Here is a 21,248-nt window from a genome sequence, read left to right on the forward strand (position 1 = left end):
GCTGCCCGCAGGCCGGCCATGTCCACGCCTGCTTTGTGGGGCTGTGCGGAGGCCCTGGGGCTGAGGGGCTGGCCTGAGGCCGTCAGGTGGGAGGGGCAGGGTCGCGGTTCAAATTCAAATTCAGTGGCCGAGACCATCTGCTGGGCATGGGTCATTCAGGGGCTGAGTGTGTGGGCCAGGAAGGGCCCTCTGGGGTCGGCATGGTCAGTGCAAGACACCGTGACAGCCCCGGGGCGCAGTGTGAGGAGGGGGCCACGCCACAAGGGATGAGCAGCCCTCTGGCGCAGCTCTCGGGGCCTTTATGAAGGGGGTTTTGAGCCGCTACAGAGCACCAGAGTTAGGACCTTTGACGTCATCTAGGCCAGTGGATCTCAACCGGGCCATTCTGTGCTTCCCAGGACACGTGGCGATGTCTGGAGACATCTGTGGTTGTCACAACTCAAGTGGCATATTGAGAGGATGGGGTCAGCGATGCTGCTCAGCGCCCCACATGCCCAGGACGGCCCCCAGAGAACGCTCTGGCCCCAGCGTCCACAGGGTGAGAGACCCTGATCTTGGCAACAACCTCATTTTACAAGCTGGGAAATCGAAGGGAGGGATGGCCACAAATTCAGGCCCGCAAGGAGCCACAGGCTGCACGACCTGACCCAAGACACTAACGCCTGGTCTGGGCCCCGTTCCCAGGGACACGGAGCGCCGGGGCGCACAGGGCATCGCCAAGACCCCGCCCAGGCGGCAGGGGGTCGGGGAGCTCCCCCAGAAAGCTCAGCTTTTGCGGCCACGTGTTCTTCTGAAACACGCAGAAGTCAGCGCTCAGGCCACAGATAAGTCAACTAGCCGCGAGGCCTGGCCCACGCCAAGCCTGGGGCGGGGGGACGCTTGGCGGGGTGCCTGTGAACAAGGAGACCCCGCGTCCACGGCTGCTCCCGCAGCAGAGGCTCAGACGCTACTGGCGCCTCCCCGGAAACAGCTCCCCAGGCTCAGAAGAGGGATTCTGCTTGACTGAAGGCGGGGGAGGGAATCAGATGCCCCCACTCCAGGCATCGGGCAGAGAAACAGGCACAAAAGGACCCGCCCAGCTGGCTGCTTTCAGACACTGTTGGCGAAACCCATCAAGATTTAAGATGCCCGAAGCTTCAACTCGGCTCTCAGAGCTGGAACTCTCTCTACGGCAGGACTTTTGGTCCTGAGCGCTGTGGGCATGCGGCAGGACCATCCTCCAGGGTGGGGGTCGACCCTGGACTTCTAGCCTCCAGAACCGTGGGGAAGAAAGCTCTGCTGTGTCTAAAGCACCGTGTTGGAGCAGCCCCGGTGGACCGAGACTCTGGTATCGAGGGAAAGGTTGTGAGGTTTACTTTAAGAGCAAAGAGCAGAAAGACGGACTGATTCTGCTAACCAAAGGAGTGCGTGCAGACCCATTTTACAAAACGGAGAGGAACTCACCCTCCCAGGAGGCCGTGGGGCACCACCAGTAGCCAGTGAAGCGGTCGAACTCCTCCTGGATGACGAAGGTCGCCACGCCCGCAGACTTGGGGTCGTCGAGGACATTGGATAACCCTGGGGCGGGGGGAGAGCCGGCCGAGAGGTGAGGAGTTGAGTGGAGGGCAGGCCAGGGCTTCTCCCACTCGGTGCTGCTGACATTTGGGGCCAGAACGTTCTCTATGGGGGGCCATCCTGGGCACTGTGGGGGGTTGAGCAGCATCCCCGGCCCCCACCCACTCGAGGCCAGGAGCTCTCAAAGCCAGCTGTCTCTGGACACGGCCAGTGTCTGAGCTGCCCCCAGCCGAGCAGCTCAGGTGCAGAGGGCACCAGGGCTGAAGGGCGGGACAGGGGCAGGGATCCGGGCTCCGAGGCCGGGAGCGGCAGAGCTCACAGATGTCTGCACCTGGCAGGGTAGGCGGGCTGATGCATGCAGAGAAAAACCACACACCAGGTGGCAGGACTTCCTGCGAGCCAGCAGAGGGCCCAGGGTGGGTGACCAGTGAGAGCGTGGTCCAGGGAGGTGCTAGGCAGTACAGGGAGTGGACTGGGGGGAGAGAACTTTCTAGAAGCTGGACTGGCAGCTAGGACGGCCGTCCACAGGAAGTGCTGGCCCGACCCGAGAGATGGCACCCAGGGATACAGGCTCCCATGTGCCCCGGCCAAGACCACAGGGCCCCCCGCCCGCCTCACCTCGGTGGCAGAAGGTCAGCCGCCGCTCCTCGCCCGTCTCGAGGTTGGCCACCCACAGGTCGCTGTTGTTGATGAAGGAGAAGAAGGCGGGGTCGGCGCGGCAGATCTTGGGGTCCATCCTGGGCCCCGAACACTGGGTCTTGATTTCCAGTGGCTTCATGGGGGACACCTGGGGACAGACAGACCCGGCTCAGGGGGGCAGGCCCCCGCCCGGCCGCCCGCCCCAGCCAGGGCGCGGGGCTCACCATGAAGCCGTTTTTGCCCCCGTCCCGGCAGTGGAAGAGGCTGTTGCTGGCCTGGAAGAGGAAGAGGCCGCTGTCGCTGTGGAAGTCGTAGGAGGTGATGCCGAAGACCCCCAGGCGCTTCCGCTCCCGCAGCAGCTCCTCCTCCCGCGAGTAGACCCCGTGGTGGGGCGTGGCCTGGGGACACACAGACGGGAGCGGCGTTAGCTGCTGGAGGCCCTGGCACCCCGGGCACAGATCCTCCGGCCTGTGTGTCCCGGGAGGAATCTGACCATCTGACTTTGGTCCCCGCCAGAGAGAACTTTCTGATGAGCAGAGACGTGCTGAGCAGGACGGGCAGCAGAGCCCCGAGCAGGTGGCCAGAGTGGTGCCCCAGCTCAGAGGCCGTGAGGGCGCCCAGTGGGCCTGGAATAACAGGCCCGGCTGACGGGGTGTCCGGGGCTCACCTGGAGCTCCCCCCTTCTCAGCCCCGTCTCTGCACCTGCCCAGGCGCACATTTCCCCAGGGAATCTCTCCGAGGCAGACACAGGGCACAGAGGGACGCCGCCAGAGCGCTCGTCCCTGGTCCCAGCGCCAATCCTACAGACCCCTCCCTCCCGCCCACTCTCAGCCCACTTCTGAGAATATCCTGTCTGAACCCCCCAATGCCACACGTCCCTGCTTTCTGCACGGGTGGGAGACGGGGCAAATTCAGGAACACCTGACCCCCCAGACGCCAGGCCTGGGCGGGGAGGGGGTCCGGGCAGGTGAACTATTGTGGGCACCCCACAGCTGTCCCAAGGAGGATTCTGAAGACGACGTAGAAATTCAGAGGAATGTTAATACGTTTTTTCCTTTTCCCCAAGGCCCCACTGCATGGTCATGCATCCTGGTTGTAAGTCTTTCTTCTACTTCTGTGCAAGCCGCCACCACAGCATGGCTACTGACAGAAGGCCGTGTGGTTCCACGACCGTGAAGCGAACCTGGGCTGCCGAGGTGGTGAAAGCGCCAGACTTTAACCACTAGGCCATCAGGGCTGGCACAATACGTTCTTAAAGACAGAATCCAAGGCAAAATTACCCCCATGCCGTGACGCAAGCTACGTACACCTGAGTCGGTCGGCGTGGGGGCTATACGGGACAGCTACTGTGTGGGCATGGGGAAATTCAGAGTGTGTCATGTCACCCCCCACCCCCTGGTGTTGTTATATTACTTTTACAACCAAAAAGAAACCCAAATAAACTAACACCAAAGGCACTCGGGTCCCTCACTTGGCATCTTCTCCCCAGAAGAAAGCCCTTAATTACTCGCCAAGCCTCCAGACAAGGGCCTCGCCCAAGCCACTTGCAGGCCTTCGGCGAGGCATTTACAGGGAAGAGAGGCTCCTGAGAAGAGTTCTCGCGGACACCTGTGCTCTGGGGCTGGAGCGCAGACTGGGGAGGGGAGGGTGCGTCGCACAGGGACAGAGCTGGACGCTCTCCTCTGCGGGCACTGCGGTGACTGCGTGGCGGGCCAGGGCCATCGGCGGTTGAGGGTGCCTGGAAATCGGGCGCCACCTGATCTAGCGGCCTCGTGCCCACCCCCCTCGCCCCTGGCAGGCCCCCCTGGGCGCTCACCTGGAAGTGATCCAGCATCTGCTTCCAGGACAGGAGGAGCAGGGCCTCCTTCCGGACCTTCTTGGGAATCTCAGAGTAGAGCAGGGAGTTCTCTCGGCTGCCGTAGGGCATCCCTTCGGGGAAGAGAGAAAAACCGGTGTGGGTGACTCGGCCCAGGACGGGGACAGGGGCGTGCCGGCGGTCTCAGGCCACGACTCGGGCTCCCGCTGCTTCTACATCATTCTGCCGGGCTGGCGGCACAGCCCACCCGCCAGATAAGCTCCGGACCTGGGATTCAGGGCGTCAGCAGCAGTAACAGAGTCCTCCAGCTCTGAGAGGTCCGGCTGAGGGTCTCGGCCTAAATGACGAAGAAACGGCGCGCGACAGAAGAAAAAGTCAGGGTCACCCAGCTCTCAACCGGTCAGGCTCTGGCCCCGAGTGTCCCTCTCTACGAAAGGCTTTTGCAAAGGCCAGGACTCAATCTAGTAGGCGGGCAAAGCGTGAAAAGGAATCGGGAAATGTGCGTCTAACCCAGCATCTCTTTCCTGCACCCTGTGGACCTCGGGGCCGGGTTGCTCTCTGGGGGAACGTCCTGGGCGCTGTATCGGGGCGGGGGGGGTGCTGAGCAGCATCCCTGGCCCCAACCACCCAATGCCAGGAGCTCCCAGTGTGACAGCCACAGATGTCCCCAGACATGGCCCACTGTGCCTGGGGGCAGGGCGGCCCCGACTGAGAACCACTGATCTGATCTACCCTTCCCCATGAGATGACAAGAGCTGTGAGCTACTGAGGACCCGCGAGGATTCACTGGGGTAAGGGGCACAGACCCTCAGCACGGCCCAGGCTGTCACTTGGGGGCTGCAGCACCTCCACAGCAAGCCACGGTTTTTCACATCCTACGTCTCTAAGGTCAAGACGGGTCTTGCTCTCGAGGGCGCTGTCACGCTCTTTTTTTTTTTTAAGATTGGCACCTGAGCTAACAACTGTTGCCAATCTTCTTTTTTTCTTCTTCTCCCCAAAGCCCCCCAGTACACAGCTGTACACTATAGTTGTGGTCCTGCTGGTTGTGGCATGTGGGACGCCACCTCAGCGTGGCTTGATGAGCGCCGCCATGTCCGCGCCCGGGATCCAAACTGGCGAAACCCCAGGTGGCCGTAGCAGAGTGCGCCAACTTAACCACTCAGCCACGGGGCTGGCCCCCTCCAGTGTTCTTTCTTAGCGGCAAATAAACTCAGGGCATATACTCTAGCTGGCAGCGTCTTTAACTCGATGGATGGCGGTCCTAGTGTTAATAACGTCAGTGCGCCCCCCGCACGACCCTCTAGCACTGGCCAGCCCAGGAAGAGGCTGTGGGCTGACGACAGATCAGAGAGCACGAACCCCTCTCTGATCCTGAGTGCCGAGCTTTCCCGGGAGGAAGACCCGGTCGGGAGCTGGCCTCTGCGCATGCCCTCCGCCAGCGGGCTCTCGCTGGTAAGAGTGACAACGGCGGGAGCCAGAGCCGATGGAGACAACCCGCTCTGTTCACAGTTATTTTCATGGGCAGCTTCTCCTTACGGCAAGCGACTCGGGCTTTCCACTGAGGATAAAGTTTGCTCGTGAAGGACAGTTAGTAAAAGAAGAGGGGATTTAAAGAAAAAGATTAGCTTAATAAGGTTTCCTTGGAAAACAGATTCAGGGACCATGCAAAGTTAACTGAGAGGCGTGGGGGAGGCACAGACATGACACTGCCCATCCAGGCCACCCACGGGGCCTTTCTCCTTCTCAAGCCCACACGACAAGTGGGGACGAGAATGAGGAGGTGTGGGATTCCATTTCTATGAAACGTCCAGAAGAGGCAGATCCACAGAGACAGGAAGTGGGTCAGTGGGTGCCAGGGGCTGGGGGAGGGGGTGCAGGGTGACTGCTGACGGGGACGGGGTCTCTTTTGGGGTGATGGGATGTTCGGGCATTAGATGGTGGCAATGGCTGCACAGTACTGTGAATATACTAAAAACCAGCGAGTTGTCCACTTTTACAGGACTGAATTTTATGGGATGTGAATTACACCTCAATTTTTAAAAACAGCGCCTGGGGCAGCGCGGCAGGCTGGGAGGGAGCGGGTGGCCATGCTGGCTCCTTCCCCACCGGGCAGTGTGTTCTGGACGGCCCCCGCCGCGGGGCTCTCTGGGAGAGCCAGGGCTTCCCAAACAGGAAGTCGACAGTGCGGCCTTGCCAAGGACACTGGGAGCCACCTCACCGCCCTGCTGATTAATAAGTGATGACACCACGCGGCCCCAGCCAGCACATTCTCGTGCTCAGCTACTCTCGGCACCTGTGACGGGGACATTCAGCATGCGAAGCGGGGGTCTGAGACAGCCGACGACAGCTGCTGATTTCTGCTGTGGCTGCCTCTCTCCTGCCATCTCTGACCAGCTCCGCCCCCTCTTTGGGGACAGCACCCCCACCCCCACTGGTGCGGCAGGTGGCCCAGGCCTGTGCAAGCACCCTTTCACCCCGGTGCACTGTGGCCTTTGGTGACTGGCCTGCAGGGCACGTGACTCTGGGTCTGGACCAAGACACAGAGGTCTCGCTTTCCCCTCTAAGGGACTCCCCGAGCGGCCCAGGGCCCTGCACCCTCCCCGTGTGACCCAAGGCCCATCTGCGGCGGGGAGCAGGAGAGTCAAGATGGGAGGGTTCCCGCTGCCGTCTGAGCCCTGGACCCCGAGCCGCTGCCATCCTGCCTTCCTGGCAACAGACGCTGGCACATCCCCTTCTCTGCTCCGTCCCGCTCGCGTCAGGCTGCATCACGCGCATCCACGAGCCTTCCCTGGGGGGCCGCCAACTGCTCCACGTGCCCCGCAAGGCAAGCCGAGGCAGGGGCCCCGGCAAAGCAGGGGCCGGGCTGCACGCTTTGAGCCAGCACCCACCCAGGGGCTGGGCTAGCCAAAGAAGTATGAGCAACACTCGGGGACTCCCGGGAAGCCCGCCCCAAGAAGTCGGTATGAAGCGAGGTCAATGGTACCCCAAGGGCAGTGAGCGAGGCAGGCTGGATCGGCCCCAGGGGGAGCAACACCCCACAAGAGACAGCACAGCTCTGGGCTGTTCCAGGAATGTTTTGGGGTCTCTGCCAGGCCACACCCCTAGCGGGCCCTAAATGCAATCAGGTGACAGACAGAAGGGGAGGAGGCCACGTAACCATGGAGGCAGAGATGGGAGGGACGCGGCCATGAGCCAAGGGATGCCGGCGGCCCCCAGAAGCTGGGAGAGGCAGGGACCAACGGTCCCCTGGAGCCTCCGGAGGGAGCGCGGCCCGGCCGACACCTGGGTTTCGGCCTTCTGGTCTCCAGAACGCGAGAGACGCAATGTCCACGGTTTTAAGCCGCCGGGTCGCCAGTGAACCGTAACCCAACAGCCACAAGAAACTCATAAAAGTACCTTGACCCGGGCGGCAACCTGAACTTGAGCGAGTGGCCGGCCAAAGGCTGCGCTGGGAGAAAGGGCTGTGCAAGCCACAGAGCCATGGAGATAAGAGAGGGAACGGCCACCAGAGAGCATGAGTGTCGGCCACTTTCAGTCCAAAGAGCAAGCTCTCCCTCGGCTGAGCGTGACCTGAATACGTCACGGTCTAACCTCCCCCAGGCTGGAGCTGGGCAAACTCTTTCCTGAAAAGGGCTGCATGGCAAATACTTTTGGCTGTGCGGACCACATGAACTCTGTCGCAACTGCGCTCGAAAGCTGCCATCGATGGTACGTAAACGGACACCGGTGTGGCCAGGCGCCAGGAAAATTAGATTTCCAGAAACACACGGCTGTGGCTTGCTGACCCTGTTCTAGATCCTTCCTCTTGTGAACGCTGTGCTTGCCAACCACCATCTGGGCTCCCCCTGGGTCTCTATAAAGAGGGGCTGCACTAACTGTGGGTAGGGGACAGCCCCCTGGCGTCCATCTTGGCCACTGTCGTGGTCGTTAGCGTGGAGTCAGCCTCAGGCAGGGAATCACCTGCAGTCGTGGGTTCTGTCATTTGTGTTGACTGAGGGCCTGACCAGGGGCAGGCATTGTCCCAGGGACTGGGACACAGAGAAGGATGTGGCCCTGGATGTCGCGAGTGTGGAGGGTGGGCCATCAATCACGTGTCATGCCATTTTCCAAGGAGTACACTCCCCTCCAGCCTGTGAGACCCCCAGGAAAGGGGGGCAACATTTCAGGGCTCCACAGATGGCGACCATCCACCTACCTGGCAGGAGCCAGGCGCTGGCCCAGCTGCTGAGGTGACAGGTGTGCGCGAGGCCTAACCCACGCCCTGGAGGCCCTCCCTCGGCCGGGCCACCGCAGATGGCGCTGCTCACAGGCCCGTGCCCGGAGCACGAAGTGATGCGCGAGGATCACGCTCATCCAGGGACCTCAGACGCGTGGTGGGCCACTCTCTGAGGTTAGCGCACGGCGGACGCAGTTACGCAACCTCGGTGCCTTTTGGTGAGCCTGAGCTTTCTTAACACAGCCCTCCACGGCGAGCGCCTACTGGAGTTACTCACGATGCCGGCTGCCAGGGGAGCCCTAGTGTTCACGGGGCCAGCCCAGCCCCGGGGGCTGGGCGCTGACTCAGGGCACGGGCCCTGCTAAGGTCTGGAAACAAGCTGAGAACCGCAGCCCGGCTGCAGCACGGGCGGGCAGGACTGCCCTCTGCTCCACTCCCCGGGGTACTGACTCCCTCGCTGAACCTTCGCCCAGAGCTTCACTGTAAACAGCTGTCACCTGTGGGCAGCACGGCACCCAGGGCCGGGCCTCTCTCTCTGGACCTGCTAACTGAGAGGACCAGCTGACCTCCGGGGACCAGGGACCTGGTAGCAGCTGTCCTGGAACCATGGCCCGCTCAGGGCGGCCTGGGGCTTACCCAGGTAGTAGAGGCGGTGCGAGTGGGGGCCCGACTCGTCCCTCTTCTGCACAAACTGGAAGTCGTGTGGGGCCTTGTTGACGATCAGGCCTGAGTTCTTGCGGCTGCCATGGATGATGTCGCGGAGCCCATCCCATGAGTGTTTCTGCACCTGGAAGCGACACGCCGGGTCCTCCATCTCCACCGCGTCGCCCCGGTCGGACGTGGGCGTCCCGGTAGCCATCCTCTCGGCCCCCTCGGAGTTCAGCGAGAAGCTGTGAGGGGGAAGGGACAGGGGTGGGAAGACGGTGAACAGGGGCTGGGACCTGAGTTCCACTTACAGGCTGCCCCCGCGCCAGACACTCCAGTTCTTCCAGAGGAGCCTCACGCCCGTGCAACCTTCCCCAGCTCCTAAATATTTCTCAGATTCTTCCGCTTCAGCTGACACCATGAGCACATCTAAGGTCCAAGCCCCTGTCACCTCTCGGCCGAATGCTTGGAACTGTTTCCTGGGTCAACCCCACATATCCATTGCAAATTCGATTTCGTCACTTAAACCCCCCCCTCATTTTCCACAGCCTGGATGGCGAAAACTAGCCCTCATCAGAGCCTTCAGGGCTCTCCGACCCCTGCCAGGCTCTCAAACTCCATCCCCTTTCATCACTATGTCCCGGCCAAACTGGCCTTCTCTTGGCTCCTCAAACAGGTCAGACTCCTTCCCACCCCAGGGCCTTTGTACATGCTGTCCCTTCTGCCTGGAACACTTTTTGCCCTCTTTGCTTGAATAACTTCTAGTCAGATCTCAGCTGAAATATTTGCCAGGTGCTCAGAAACCTACGACCATCCCTATGGAGGCTGGTCTCCTCGTTAATCTTCCCCATCCCACCTTTCTCTGCCCTCAGGACCCTCACGCAATGGCTGTTCATTGATTGCTGGTCTCCCCCATGCCTGTCCCATTCGTGGCGGTGGCCCCAGAACCTCCCGCGGTCCCTGGAACACAGTAGGCATTCCAGGGAGAGCCGAGGAGTGGCGATCTCTCGTTAACCCTGCTGGGAGACACGCTCGCCCACACACAGAGACCTAAGCACAGGGAATTAGCCGGCAAACCTCACCCCTCCTGCCGTCAGCTTCCTGTCCAGCAGGGGCAGCCCCCAGACCTTGCTGGAGGAGCTCAGAGGGGCAGGTCACATCCGCAAGAATGTGAGGACTCCAGGTGGGAGGGTGGCCATGTCCCTCCCTCGGAGGCCATCCCACTGTCCTCCCTCTCTGGGAGCAGCTGCTGCCGTGCCACCACCCGCCCCCCACCCCCACTCCGCTGCTGAGTGCACCTCTTGACCAGACTGGACTGGCCCAGCAAATATTTGCTCAGGGAAGTCTAAACATGGCCATGGGGACCCGGTTCTGGAGGAGCCACATGAGTGGGGCCGGCCGTGCTTCCCTCCGCGGGCGCCGCACGGCTGAGGGCCTGGCTGGACGCAGGGTCGCCTCGTCCGCTGGGACAGAGGCTTTGCTGGTGCAAGTCGTGTGCACTTGCAAGAAGCTGGAGCGGAAGCTACTGCTGCACCCGCGGGCTGGGATGGCATGGGCAGGGCTGGCACAGCCCCCTCCCTTTCCCGGAGGCCCGGCCCCCTGCCCATCAGAGACCCCACCGAGGGTAAAGGACCCTGCCTGCTTCAAGAGGCAAGGGGAGCAACAGAGATGCAGGCAAGGTGGCTTGGGAGCATCCACTGTGGGCCCCCAGTCGGGGCCAGGACCTGCCAAGTGTTCCAGAACCAGGCGGCCCCCAGTGCTGCTGGCAACAAGCCCAGAACACCAAGCTAGGGGAACTCCTCGAACCGGCCTAACTGCCCCCAAACTGCGCCACCACAATTCAAGCCTGGCTCACGGCAGAGAAACGGCCCAACGAGGACCCCTGAAGCTAAGGGCCCGGCGGGAGCAGCTCACAAAAGCATGTGGCTCCCTCCCACAGCAAAGAACAAGAATGGCCTTGCCTCTGATCGCCGCAGAGAGCCCAAGGAGCAAAGATGCGGTCCAGGAGCGGAGAAACGAAATGGAACATCGGGGGGGCTGCCGGGAAGCTTCCAGACGGGGCTGCGCAAGCCCCTGGCCCTCCGCTTCCTCTCCTCTCCAGAGACAGAGCCTCACGGCAGAGACGCTGCAGACAGCGGAGCCGAGGCACAGGAGAGGCCCGTCTGTGCCGGCTGCTGCTCATTCAGCGGCAGCCTGTGCTGGCCTTTTGGTCAAGAGTTTACACAGCTGAGGAAATGCGAGCGGATTCCAAGCCACTTAGGCCAGGTCCACCTACACTCGCCTCCTGCCAATTGGCCGGAGACCTCGCAGCCCGTGACGCCACAGCAGACAGCCCGCGGCCTTCCAGGGCAGCCACTGTCAAGGCCCCGGGGGAGCTCTGTGATGTCTGTCTGAGCTGGGGCTCCGCGAGCCGGGGCCACCAGCCCCAGGGCATCTGCCAGAGGCCCCACTGGGGCCTGGGAGGAGGGACGCAGGCGAAGGCGAGAAGGAACTGTGGACTCGGTGCTGGCTGCGGGTCTGGAGGGTTCAGGCCGACCAGAGTCATCAGCAAGAAGGAACGGAGGCCAAGGCGAGGGGAGCCAAGGGGCAGGGGGCTCGCCGTGCTCCGGAGGGAGGAAAGGCTTCCCGGTGGTCCTGGGGACACTAGCCGTGTCCCTGCAGGTGCAGGTTCCCGGGAAACGGCATGCCACCCGCTGCCCCACGAGGGCTGCCCGGGCCTCTGCTCTCACACCCAGCCTCCGAGGGGGCTCGTGGGCCGGCCTGTGCCCACCGGCGCCCCACGCACGCGAGAAGGGAGACTCGGTCGCCACCACTAACTGGCTCCTGACACGTGACCCACCAGGCACGGGGACCGCCCGCTTTCAGAGCCTGCGCCTGGGGAATGGACCACTGTGTGGACATCACTCTGTCTTCCAGAACCGTCTGCTTCCCTTCCCGCCTCCCCAGTGGCTCACGCTCGCCAGAGCAAACAAGCCTGAGGGTGTTGGAGAAGGGACCCCGAGGGGTCAGCTCGTGGGGGACTCTTGCCTGCTCTTCGGCTCGTGCCGGCCCAGACAGGGAAACTTACCCAGCACCTGGGCCTTGCGTGGAGAATTACGTTTAAGCCTCACGGTAACTGCGGGAGGGGAGTTCCAGGTCACTCCATTTGGGGGACTGGAAAGTGGGCTCAGAGGGGCCAAATGGCCCGCCCAATGTCACCCACGAGGAAGGGCAGGGAACCCAAGTCGGTTGGACGTGAAGCCCACATCCTAATCACGAAGCCAGCAGTCTCAACCTGGGGAGGCGCTGCCCCTGGGGACACTGGGTGATGATGGGGACACGTGTGGTTGTCACGAGTTGGGGAGCTATTGGCAGAAAGCAGGTGGAACCCAGGGATGCTGCTCAACCCCCCGCCGTGCATCGGACGGCCCCCCAGGGAATGACCCAGCCCCCCCCTCCCCCCGGGCCCCCGTCGAAGATGGCGAGGCAGAGAGACGCTGCCTCCTCACACGAAGCAGCCACAACTATGCCCGGGGAAACACAGAAATGGGGCTGGAGGGGAGGGGGAGGGGACAAAGGGGTCTTCCCAGACCCAGACCTGGCGGGAAATTCTACTCCCGAGCCGCGCCCACCTTCTCCAACTTCCTGTGTTCTCGTTGTCCAGGCGCAGCTTCTTGACCTTCCGCATGAACCACTTGGCGACCTCAGGAGAGCAGCCTGCGGGCGGAGAGAGCAGAGCTGCAGCTGCGGGTGGCTGCCTTCTCGCCCCTTCTCCCCCCTCCCATTTCTCAGGTGGCTGTCCCCGCCTCCGGGGACACTCAGGACCAAGGGCGTTCTGACAAGGCGGGTGGTTCAGGCCTTAATTGCCTTGAAATTCAGGAGGGGGCCAGGCGTTCGCCAGAAATCAGGCGGGGCTCCCAAGGTGACAGCTCCCCGAGAGGCTGGGTTCAGGGATGCAACCCGCGGGCACCTGCCAGAAACCGTATGAGCCCCAGTCCCCCCTGTGACTGCTCTAGGATGCCTTCCTGACCTCAACCTTCTCTCTCCGCCCTTGAACGTGATCTGCAACCACCCTGGGCTTGTTCTCCTCTAAACACAGGGACTCATTCCCACCTCAGGGCCTTTGCACTTGCTGGTCCCTCTGCCTGGGATACCTGCTTTCTGCTCTTCGCATGACCTGCTTCCTCTTATCCTTCAGGTCCCAACAGCACCTCATCAGAGCTCTCCCCCGCACTCAGCTCAAAGCTGCCACCTGGTCACCCTCCTCACATCACCAGGTCTTTCTGCACGGCACTCACCCTTGGACAGTGGCTCTCCATGGGGGTGATGCTGCCCCCAGGGGACCCTCGCAATGTCTGCAGACAGTCATGGCTGTCACACTGGGGATGCTCCTGGCATTGAGTGGGTGGGGTTAGGGATGCTGCTCACCCCCCACATGCCCAGGACAGCCCCACAGAGAGTGACCCGGCCCCAGTGTCCACAGTCCAAGGATGAGAAACTCAGCATTAGGCAAAAAAACTGAGTTTGATCCCTGGTCACAGTAGACACCGGAATAAAACCCTGGTGGTCAGACGGTGGAGGCCAGGGTGACCCCCCGCGTCTGAGTCCTCTCCTCTCCCTCCCACTCAGTTTGTGTCTTTAAATGTGTGGAGCAGCCGAGGTCCTCCGTGGACCAGAGGATAAGGGAATGCAGAGTCTCTTGGGGGTTAGGAAGCCCCTAACCCAGGGGGCCTCCCCCTGGGATGATCTGCCTTCCCAGGGGTGGTTTCTGGGTGACACAACTGGGAGGCAAGCTACCGGCCTCTGGTTGGTGGAGACCAGGGATGCTGCTGAGTATCCCACAATGCACAGGGCGCCCCCAACCCCACTGCAAGGGATGATCCGGCCCCAAACACCACTAGCGCCAGCCTGACTAGCCCTGCCCTGGGGAAGGAGCACTCCCTGCTGGGACCTCAGCCCCACAGGGCAGGCCCACCGCTGTCCTCTTCATGCTCTCATCCCTGAGCCCAGAGCCGGACCTGGCACACAGAAGCACTCAATAAACATTTCAGGTCGGACGACCGAGTCCCTGGCCTCACTGGAGTGCTGCCTAAAGTCAAAAGGACCCCTGGTCTGGCTGACAGCCAACCACCTTCTCAACAGCCAGGCCCCAGGATGAGCAGGTGCCCAGATGCTTAAAGACAAAGAAAGCAGTGCCTGGTCACAGGACAGAGATCACACAGAAGAGGCAAAGCGAAGTGTCCCCATAAAGAAGCACTGGCTTAAACCTCAGTCCGGTGGTGAACCGAGTGGGCTTTGCTGTCCAAGATATGGGTTCAAATCCCAGCTCTGCCACTTCTGGGCTGTGTGACCTTGGGGAAGCCACTTAACCTCCCTGTGCCTCAATTTTCCCAGGTATAAAATGGGACCTCAGTACCTACTCTTGGGGCTCCTGCCAGGAGGAAATGAGATCGCACAGGTTCCCGACTAGCAGGAACTACATGACAGCTAATACTGTCAACTAAACAAGTAATTTAAAATCACGCCAGAGGGAGATTTGGATGAAAGTCCCTTTCAGAGCCAGAAGCCACACCATTCACTGACTGAGTGCGAGGTTCTGTGTCAGGTCCTAGGGGGTTACAGCCACACCTCTGCCAAATCCAGCTGGAATCAGCGTCCCCCTCCCCTATTCCCCCCCCCCCCTGAGTCCCTCAGGGGGTTCTTCCTGGGGCGGCTGGAGGGGGAGGCTGGATGGAAAGAGAAGCGTCCAGCAAGAGCACACAAAGCTGCAGCCCCTGGCCTAGGTCCCAGCCAACTGTCCCGGAGGGCAGTGACCCCAGGAAAAACCACTTCCTGCCAACTTCTACACCCTGGAGCCAGCAAACGAATCCCACCGGCCCAACCGCCGGCCTTCCCGGCCACCCCACCCCGGCGCAACTGACCTTCTAAAGGGTCGAGAAAGCCTCCATGCCGGCTCGGCCGTGGGACACGGACCCTGACAGAGGAAACGTGTCATGAACACGGCGGGTTAACGCCGGGACTGGCCAACCACCCTCTCCTTCCCCTGGGGAGTCCCCATCAGCTGCCAGATCCTCTCCACCCGGGTGATCCCAGCCACACCTCACAGCCCTGGGGCGCTGTCTGTCGCCCTGCACCGCACGTGGGACAAAAGTCTTCCCACGGGGCCCGGCTCCCCCCAGGACCCGGGGGGGGGGGGGAACTCCAGAGATGGGTGACCCCCGTGCACGCCTCCTGGGCCCTTCCAAGGCGGGCAGGGTCTGGCAGCGAGGGCGAGGAAGTGACTTCCTCACCCCGGGGGATGGGAGGGGGGAGGCAGCGGTGGGGGCAGAGGGACGGGCCACCTCCGATGGGTCGGCGGCGGCAGCCATGGGGAAGAGTCAGGGCTGGGCTGAGGCTGTGCGGCAGGAAGGGGGGCCGGACAGGCCTGGGGGGGCCAGGGGGAGGGGGTGCAGGGAGGTGGCCTCCGCTGTCACGCAGGGAGAGGGGAGGGGGGGACCCCCGGGGCCTGCGGGGAAGGGAGGGCCTTCCTGGGCGCGGCCCCCCACCCAGGGGAGCGGGGAGGAAGGGGCGCGCGGAGGCCCTGGGAGGCCGCTCCACGGCGGGTCCAGGGTCGCGGCCCAGGCAGGGCGGGTCAATGGCGGGCGCGGGGCGCTGCTCACCGGGGCTCGGGGCGGCGGCCGGGCTGGGCAGGGCGTCCCGGGGCCGGCGGCGCCTCACGCTCGCGGCTCCATGCCCGGACGGCGGCCCCGGAAGTGGCGGGCGTGGGGGACTGCAGGGGCGGCGGACACTGGGGACCCGGCGGCCCAGGCCCCTTTGACCCGGAAGTCGAGCTGCCCAAGCGGCGGCCTAGGATTGGCTACCTCCCGGCCGGCACCAAGGCTCCCGCGGCTCTGGGGGGCGAGGCCCGCGCGGCTCGCGGCTCGGAACTTGCCATGGGCGGCGCCTTCCGGTGCGGAGGGGGACGCTGGGGAGGAGACACCCCCACGCAACTTGGTATCGCCCAGTCCTACCAACAATACTTCTATTAAAGGTGCCTGGCGAGACCTTGCCTCGCCGATGCGTTGGTGGTATAGTGGTTAGCATAGCTGCCTTCCAAGCAGTTGACCCGGGTTCGATTCCCGGCCAACGCAGAAGTTTTGGGGTTTCACTCTTGCTGCTTTTTCTTTCTCTTTAATTGCAGTTCCCCTTTTCTCTTTTACCATCCATTTAAAATTTTCCAGTCAAATCAGCCAACTCGAATTTTTTGACTTTGAAATAATTTTTAAAATTCCATCATGATTTCTAAAAAGGCAGGAGAAATAAGAAAAGAAAAGAAAAAAAAGCAAGGACCAAGAATTTCTATGACAGTTTTAAAATTCCATCAGAAGGAAAAAAACATACGAGCACGTTTTCGCCAGGACCGAACCGAGGACGTTGGTGGGTGTGGAGTCAGCGTGCTTAACCGCGGCCCTGCGGAAACTGGCGGAGGTTGTAACTCTGGGGACTTGAGTAGATAAACAATGTTGCAAAGAGTTGTTACATTGTAGCTCCTGAAAAAGAACATTCTATGCCTGCGGTCGGCCGAGAAGATCTTCGCGCTTCCTGAGGACGCGTGCATCGCTCTGCTTGATGCAGAGGAAGCTGGAAGGAGGAAAATACAGAAGAAAGTGTGCAATAAACACAATCCCAACACACACACATACACACACCCGCCAGGATTATGGTGAGGAGGGTGAGACATCCGCCTGAGGTGCAAAAATTAAGAGGACATCCCAAAACTCAATAATCAAGGTAAATAATACTTTAATGCACTATTCTAAAATATCAAATTAATGGCGAAACGACCCCCCTAAGGAACAAAATATCAAAATTTTAAATCAAGACAGATGTTGGCAGGGTCTTGCCACGCCACATTGGAATCCGAGGAGGGAACAAAAATTTGTGCCGCTCTATACCTGTTTTTAATGCACTTTTAATGACTATTTTCCCCCCCAGAACATCGTTGAAAAAATATTGAAACTTAAGAGTAGGCATATTAAAATTCACGACGTTAAGAACTGATTAGAATTTTACTTGCCTGCCTTTAACGGTAACAAACATATTGATAACATTTCACCATCTACTGGGGGGGCGGTTAACCATTAAAAAATTACGTAAAACGTATATTGAGAGGCACACATTTTCCCTTTGTCTCAGACCCAGGATGGCTGGGCAGGGCTCTGTCACAGCAAGACATCGCAAAGACCTTCTCTATTCGTCCGCTATGGCTGCTGTGACAAATTTCCATAAACAGTGGCTGAAAACAACACAAATTTATTTTCTTCCAGTTCTTAGATTTTGACTCTCTTGCCTCCCTCTTAGGAGGACCCCTGTGATTACATCAGGTCCACCCGGATAATGAGAAATAATCTGCCCATCTCCAGATTTTTAACTTACTCTCATGTGCAAAGTCCCTTTTGCCATGGAAGGGAGCATAGTCACAGGTTCCGGGCATGAGGATGTGGATGCTGAGGGGGGTGTTGTTCTGCTGACCTCCTCATTAAACATTCTTCTGTAACATCATTTTTGACAGCTGCATAATATTCCATTCATTCATTCATTGAACAAGTATTAACTGACCACCTACTTTGTGAACTTTGGAGGGGGGGTAGACCAGGGCAGATGTTCAAGTTGGCCCGGGGCTGGTGATGAGTGGGCTGACGTGATGGATATTTCAAACCTAATAACAACTGGACTGGCCACTTCCCACCTGCCAGGATGGCTGTCATCGAGAAGACGGACTGTAACAAGTGTTGTGGAGGATGGGGAGAAACTGGAACCTTCCTCCGCTGCTGGTGGGAACGTCAAATGATGCAACCTCTGTGAAAGACAGTCTGGCAGTTCTGCAGAAGGTTAAACACAGAATTATCATCTGACCCAAGAGAACTGGAAACGTACAGCCACGCAAAGTTGTGCACGGATGTCCACAGCAGCAGGACTCACAGTAGCCGGAAGATGGAAACAACCCAAACGTCCAGTGATGGGTGAAAGGATGAACAAGGTGTGGTCTGTCCATACAATGGAATATTATGCAGCCGTAAAAAGGGAAAAAAGGTAACTTTGAGCCAGCATCCAACCTGGCCAGTCCCCCCTCATCTCGGGAACTCTGTTCTCACACAGCCCCGGACCCCGAACTCACCCGGCTCCCCTCTCACCTCTCCAGCTCCCCTGGGACTCCCCCCTTTCCCTTCTTGGCCCAGGGCTGGATCCTCGAACCCCGTCTCTCCTCCACCCACACCCCTCCCCGGTGGCCCCATCCGTCCTCTGGGCTCCGACCCCGTCTGTGCCCTTTCGACGCCCACAGTCCTGTCTTCAGCCCAGGCCACTCTGAGCTCCAGGGTCCCATGCAGCTGTCCCTCCATGTCTCCACTAGGGTACGGGTGGGGGAGTCACGGCTATCCCAAAATTATCATGACCCCAACCGAGCTCCCTATCTTCCTCTGACCTGCTTGCTGTGGACCGACTGTTGGTGTTCCCCCCACCCCAAATTCATATGTTGAAACTTAACCCCTAAGGCAGTGGGGTCAGGAGGTGGGGCCTTTGGGAGGTGATGAGGTCGTGGGGGTGGGGCCCCCATGAACGGGATTCATGCCCTTATAACAGAGACCCCCACAGAGCTCCCTGCCGCTTCTGCCACATGAGGACACAGCCAGTCTGTGAACCAGGAAGCAGGTTCCCGCCGGACACGGAATCTTCCAGCACCCTGACCTTGGACTTCAGCCTCCAGAACCGTGAGGAATAAATGTGCATCGTCTATAAGGCCCCCGTCTCCGGTAGTTTGCAACAACAGACCAGACGGACTAAGAAACTGCTCCTCCCTCCATCTCCCCGTCTCAGCTGAGGACGCTGCTTCCTCCCGGGGGCTCAGCCAGAACCTGGGAGCTGCCCCAGGCTCCTTGCTCTGCCGCCCACATGCAGCCACTCAGCAAACCCGATCACCGCTGCTTTCCAGTACAGCCAGGATCCGATCGCTTCTTCCTCCCTCTGTGGGCGTCTCCCTGGTCCAGCCCATCAGCGCAGGCCCCTGCATCCTGGTCCCCGTCTGTCCTCCCCGCAGCCACCACCAGAGAGTGCCTGGGAGCCCCTGAGCCGGTCCCGCCTCCTCTGCCCGCAGCCCTCCAGGCTCCCCTCCCTGGGGGAGAAGCCAGTCCTCCCCGCGGCCCCCCAGGCCCCGCACGACCTGCCTGTCCCCTCCCTGCCCTCTTTCCTCCCTCTGCTTCAGCCACACGGCCTCCTCGCTGCTCCTCCAACACTCCAGGCCCAGTCCTGCCCCAGGGCCTTTGCACGAACTGTGCCCTCTGGCCTCCCCCAGGTATCTCCCCCAGGGCTCACACCCTCTCCTCCTTCAATTCTTGGTTTCAATGTCACCTCCTCCAAGAGGCCTTCCCTGAGCATGGCTAACTTTGATCCTCTCCTCCCCCCCACCTTGGCACCCACAAATTCAGTCTCTGTCGCATCACCAAGTTCTTTCAACGGCTTCTTAGTCCCTGAAATACTCCCATTTGTAGATTTGTATGTTGGTTTCTCCTCTGTCTCCTCCGCTGAGGTGTGAGTTCCACCAGCACAGGGGTTTTTTTGTTGTTGTTTGATTGTTTAAAAATATTTAGTTCCCTGCATGTCCCCATGGGCTCAGTAAACCTTTGTTAAAAGGATGAACAAATGAACAACTGGCCAGAGGAGAAAAAAGGCCTGGGAGTGGGGATGGAGCAATCCAGGTGGGCTTCCTGGTGGAGGAATAAAAGCTCGGAAAACACGTTATCTCATCAAGGCCTGAGACCTCACTTACCTGTCCCCCCAAAACAGCTTCCTTTAAAATGATATCTTGGGTCCTTCAACACCCCCTCCCCTGGGGCAGCCGACGTGCTGTGTGACGCCCAGCAAGTTGCTCCCTCTCTGGCCCGGGTCTGTCTGCGCGACATCTCGTAGATGTTCTGGGGGAGACCTCAATCTCGGAGAGGCACCCTGGCTGAAAAGGATGCGAATTCCGTCCTTCCACTAGGTGTCAGCAGGAGCCCGGCCGTCGGGCATCACGCAGTGTCCCCTCGCCGACTCCCACCTCAACCTCCCTCCCGGCTCCACTGTGAGCCCCGGATCTCAGCATCTCAAAGTCAGGCGCTTACCTCCCCCAGCGCAGGCCCCAGGATTTGCAGAAATGTCCCTGGCCCCAAACAGGCCGCCTGAGCAGGCGGGGGCGCTGGCCTGTCCTACCGGGTGTCTAGCCGATCCAGGAGCCCTCAGCAAATGTGGGCAGGAGGACGCGGGAAGAGGAAGGAAAGAAGAGAAGCGCACGGAGATTCAGTGTTTCCAGTCTGGGAAACATTTCTTACAAATGCTCGCTGCCTCGGATCCCCTTGTAGGTCTGGATGCATGAAATGATGGAAACGTACGCTGGGAACTGTTCTAAGAAAAGGCCACCTTTTGGACTCATTTAGTCCTCCTCAGGAGCCCACAGTATGGGGGCTGTCATCATCATCACCCCCCTTTAAGTTGGGGAGGAGACCGAGGCACGGAGAAGTTAAGTAACTTGCTCATGGAGACACAGAGAGGTTAAGTAACTTGCACAAGGTCACACAGCTTCTAAGTAACAGAATCGAGATTTGAAGCCAGATCTGTCTGCAAAAGTCCACGGCACAAGACAAGGCTGCTTGCCACATGGATGAAGTTCCAAGTAATCAAGTAACTGAAAATAAAAATTTTTGAAAAGGCTGGTGAATCTGAACCAGCTGTCGGAACATCCGGCCTGGGCCTTCACGAGGTCACAGGTATATTAAGACACAGCAGCCGGAGAGCTTGCTGAGCCCAAGAACAGAAACAGCCAGTGTCCACCCACAGTTTGGGGGGGCGGCACACAACGAACGAGGGGGCCCTCTGTGTTCTGAGCTGGGGGGCAATCTGAGGCCATGTACGTCGTGAGCCACCATTTATAGAAACCGCGGTCCAAAAGGGACACAATATGCGAACCTGGTCGTGCAGATGCTCGAATGTCTCCGGAAGGATCCGACGCCCCTGGGGGGAGGGGGGCAGGGGCTCCTGGGAGGGCGACACCTCTGTGCCTTTACTCGAGTTGAGTTTCTGTTTTCTAAATGGTCTCGAACATACGGCAAAGCAGGCGGGGCAAGAAATCACGGCTTTCGTACAAAATGCCTTTTCTTCTACAAACTCATTTAGAGAAAGATTGGGACTCCCGAGGGAGCAAGGAGGATGTGCTGATGTCAGAAGAGCTCCTCCTCCAACGTCTTCAAAGTTAGAAATAGCAGCGGCCCCGGGTTCGCTGGTTTGGGTCCTGGGTGCAGACATGGCACCACTTGGCACGCCATGCTGTGGTAGGCATCCCACATATAAAGTAGAGGAAGATGGGCATGGATGTTACCTTAGGGCCAC

General features: G+C 60.0%; 1 protein-coding gene and 1 non-coding gene across 8 annotated transcripts in view; one reads left to right on the plus strand and one right to left on the minus strand.

The window, feature by feature from the left end:
• Positions 1-15,691, minus strand: part of DPP9 (dipeptidyl peptidase 9) — a 38,006-nt gene extending 22,315 nt beyond the window's left edge. The window contains exons 1-9 of one of the 7 annotated variants that reach the window (XM_044752015.2): positions 15,509-15,649; positions 14,771-14,823; positions 12,482-12,566; positions 11,938-11,985; positions 8,862-9,115; positions 4,010-4,122; positions 2,418-2,591; positions 2,173-2,341; positions 1,444-1,557 (exon numbers count right to left, since the gene is read on the minus strand). In XM_044752015.2, the coding sequence (XP_044607950.2) occupies positions 1,444-1,557; positions 2,173-2,341; positions 2,418-2,591; positions 4,010-4,122; positions 8,862-9,084 (793 nt within the window). In that variant the 5' untranslated portion in view covers positions 9,085-9,115; positions 11,938-11,985; positions 12,482-12,566; positions 14,771-14,823; positions 15,509-15,649. Of the gene's footprint in view, positions 1-1,443; positions 1,558-2,172; positions 2,342-2,417; positions 2,592-4,009; positions 4,123-8,861; positions 9,116-10,831; positions 11,075-11,937; positions 11,986-12,481; positions 12,567-14,770; positions 14,824-15,508 lie in introns of those variants that run through there. The other 6 variants (XR_011496109.1, XM_014843110.3, XM_044752012.2 and 3 more) reach the window with 6 other exon arrangements.
• A 216-nt stretch (positions 15,692-15,907) lies between these two features.
• On the plus strand, positions 15,908-15,979 carry TRNAG-UCC (transfer RNA glycine (anticodon UCC)). Its single transcript has one exon. It is a non-coding gene; the product is annotated as a tRNA-Gly (tRNA).
• Positions 15,980-21,248: the final 5,269 nt, after the last annotated feature.

The sequence above is a fragment of the Equus asinus genome, chromosome 20 (genome assembly GCF_041296235.1).
Source record: "Equus asinus isolate D_3611 breed Donkey chromosome 20, EquAss-T2T_v2, whole genome shotgun sequence".
NCBI lineage: Eukaryota > Metazoa > Chordata > Mammalia > Perissodactyla > Equidae > Equus > Equus asinus.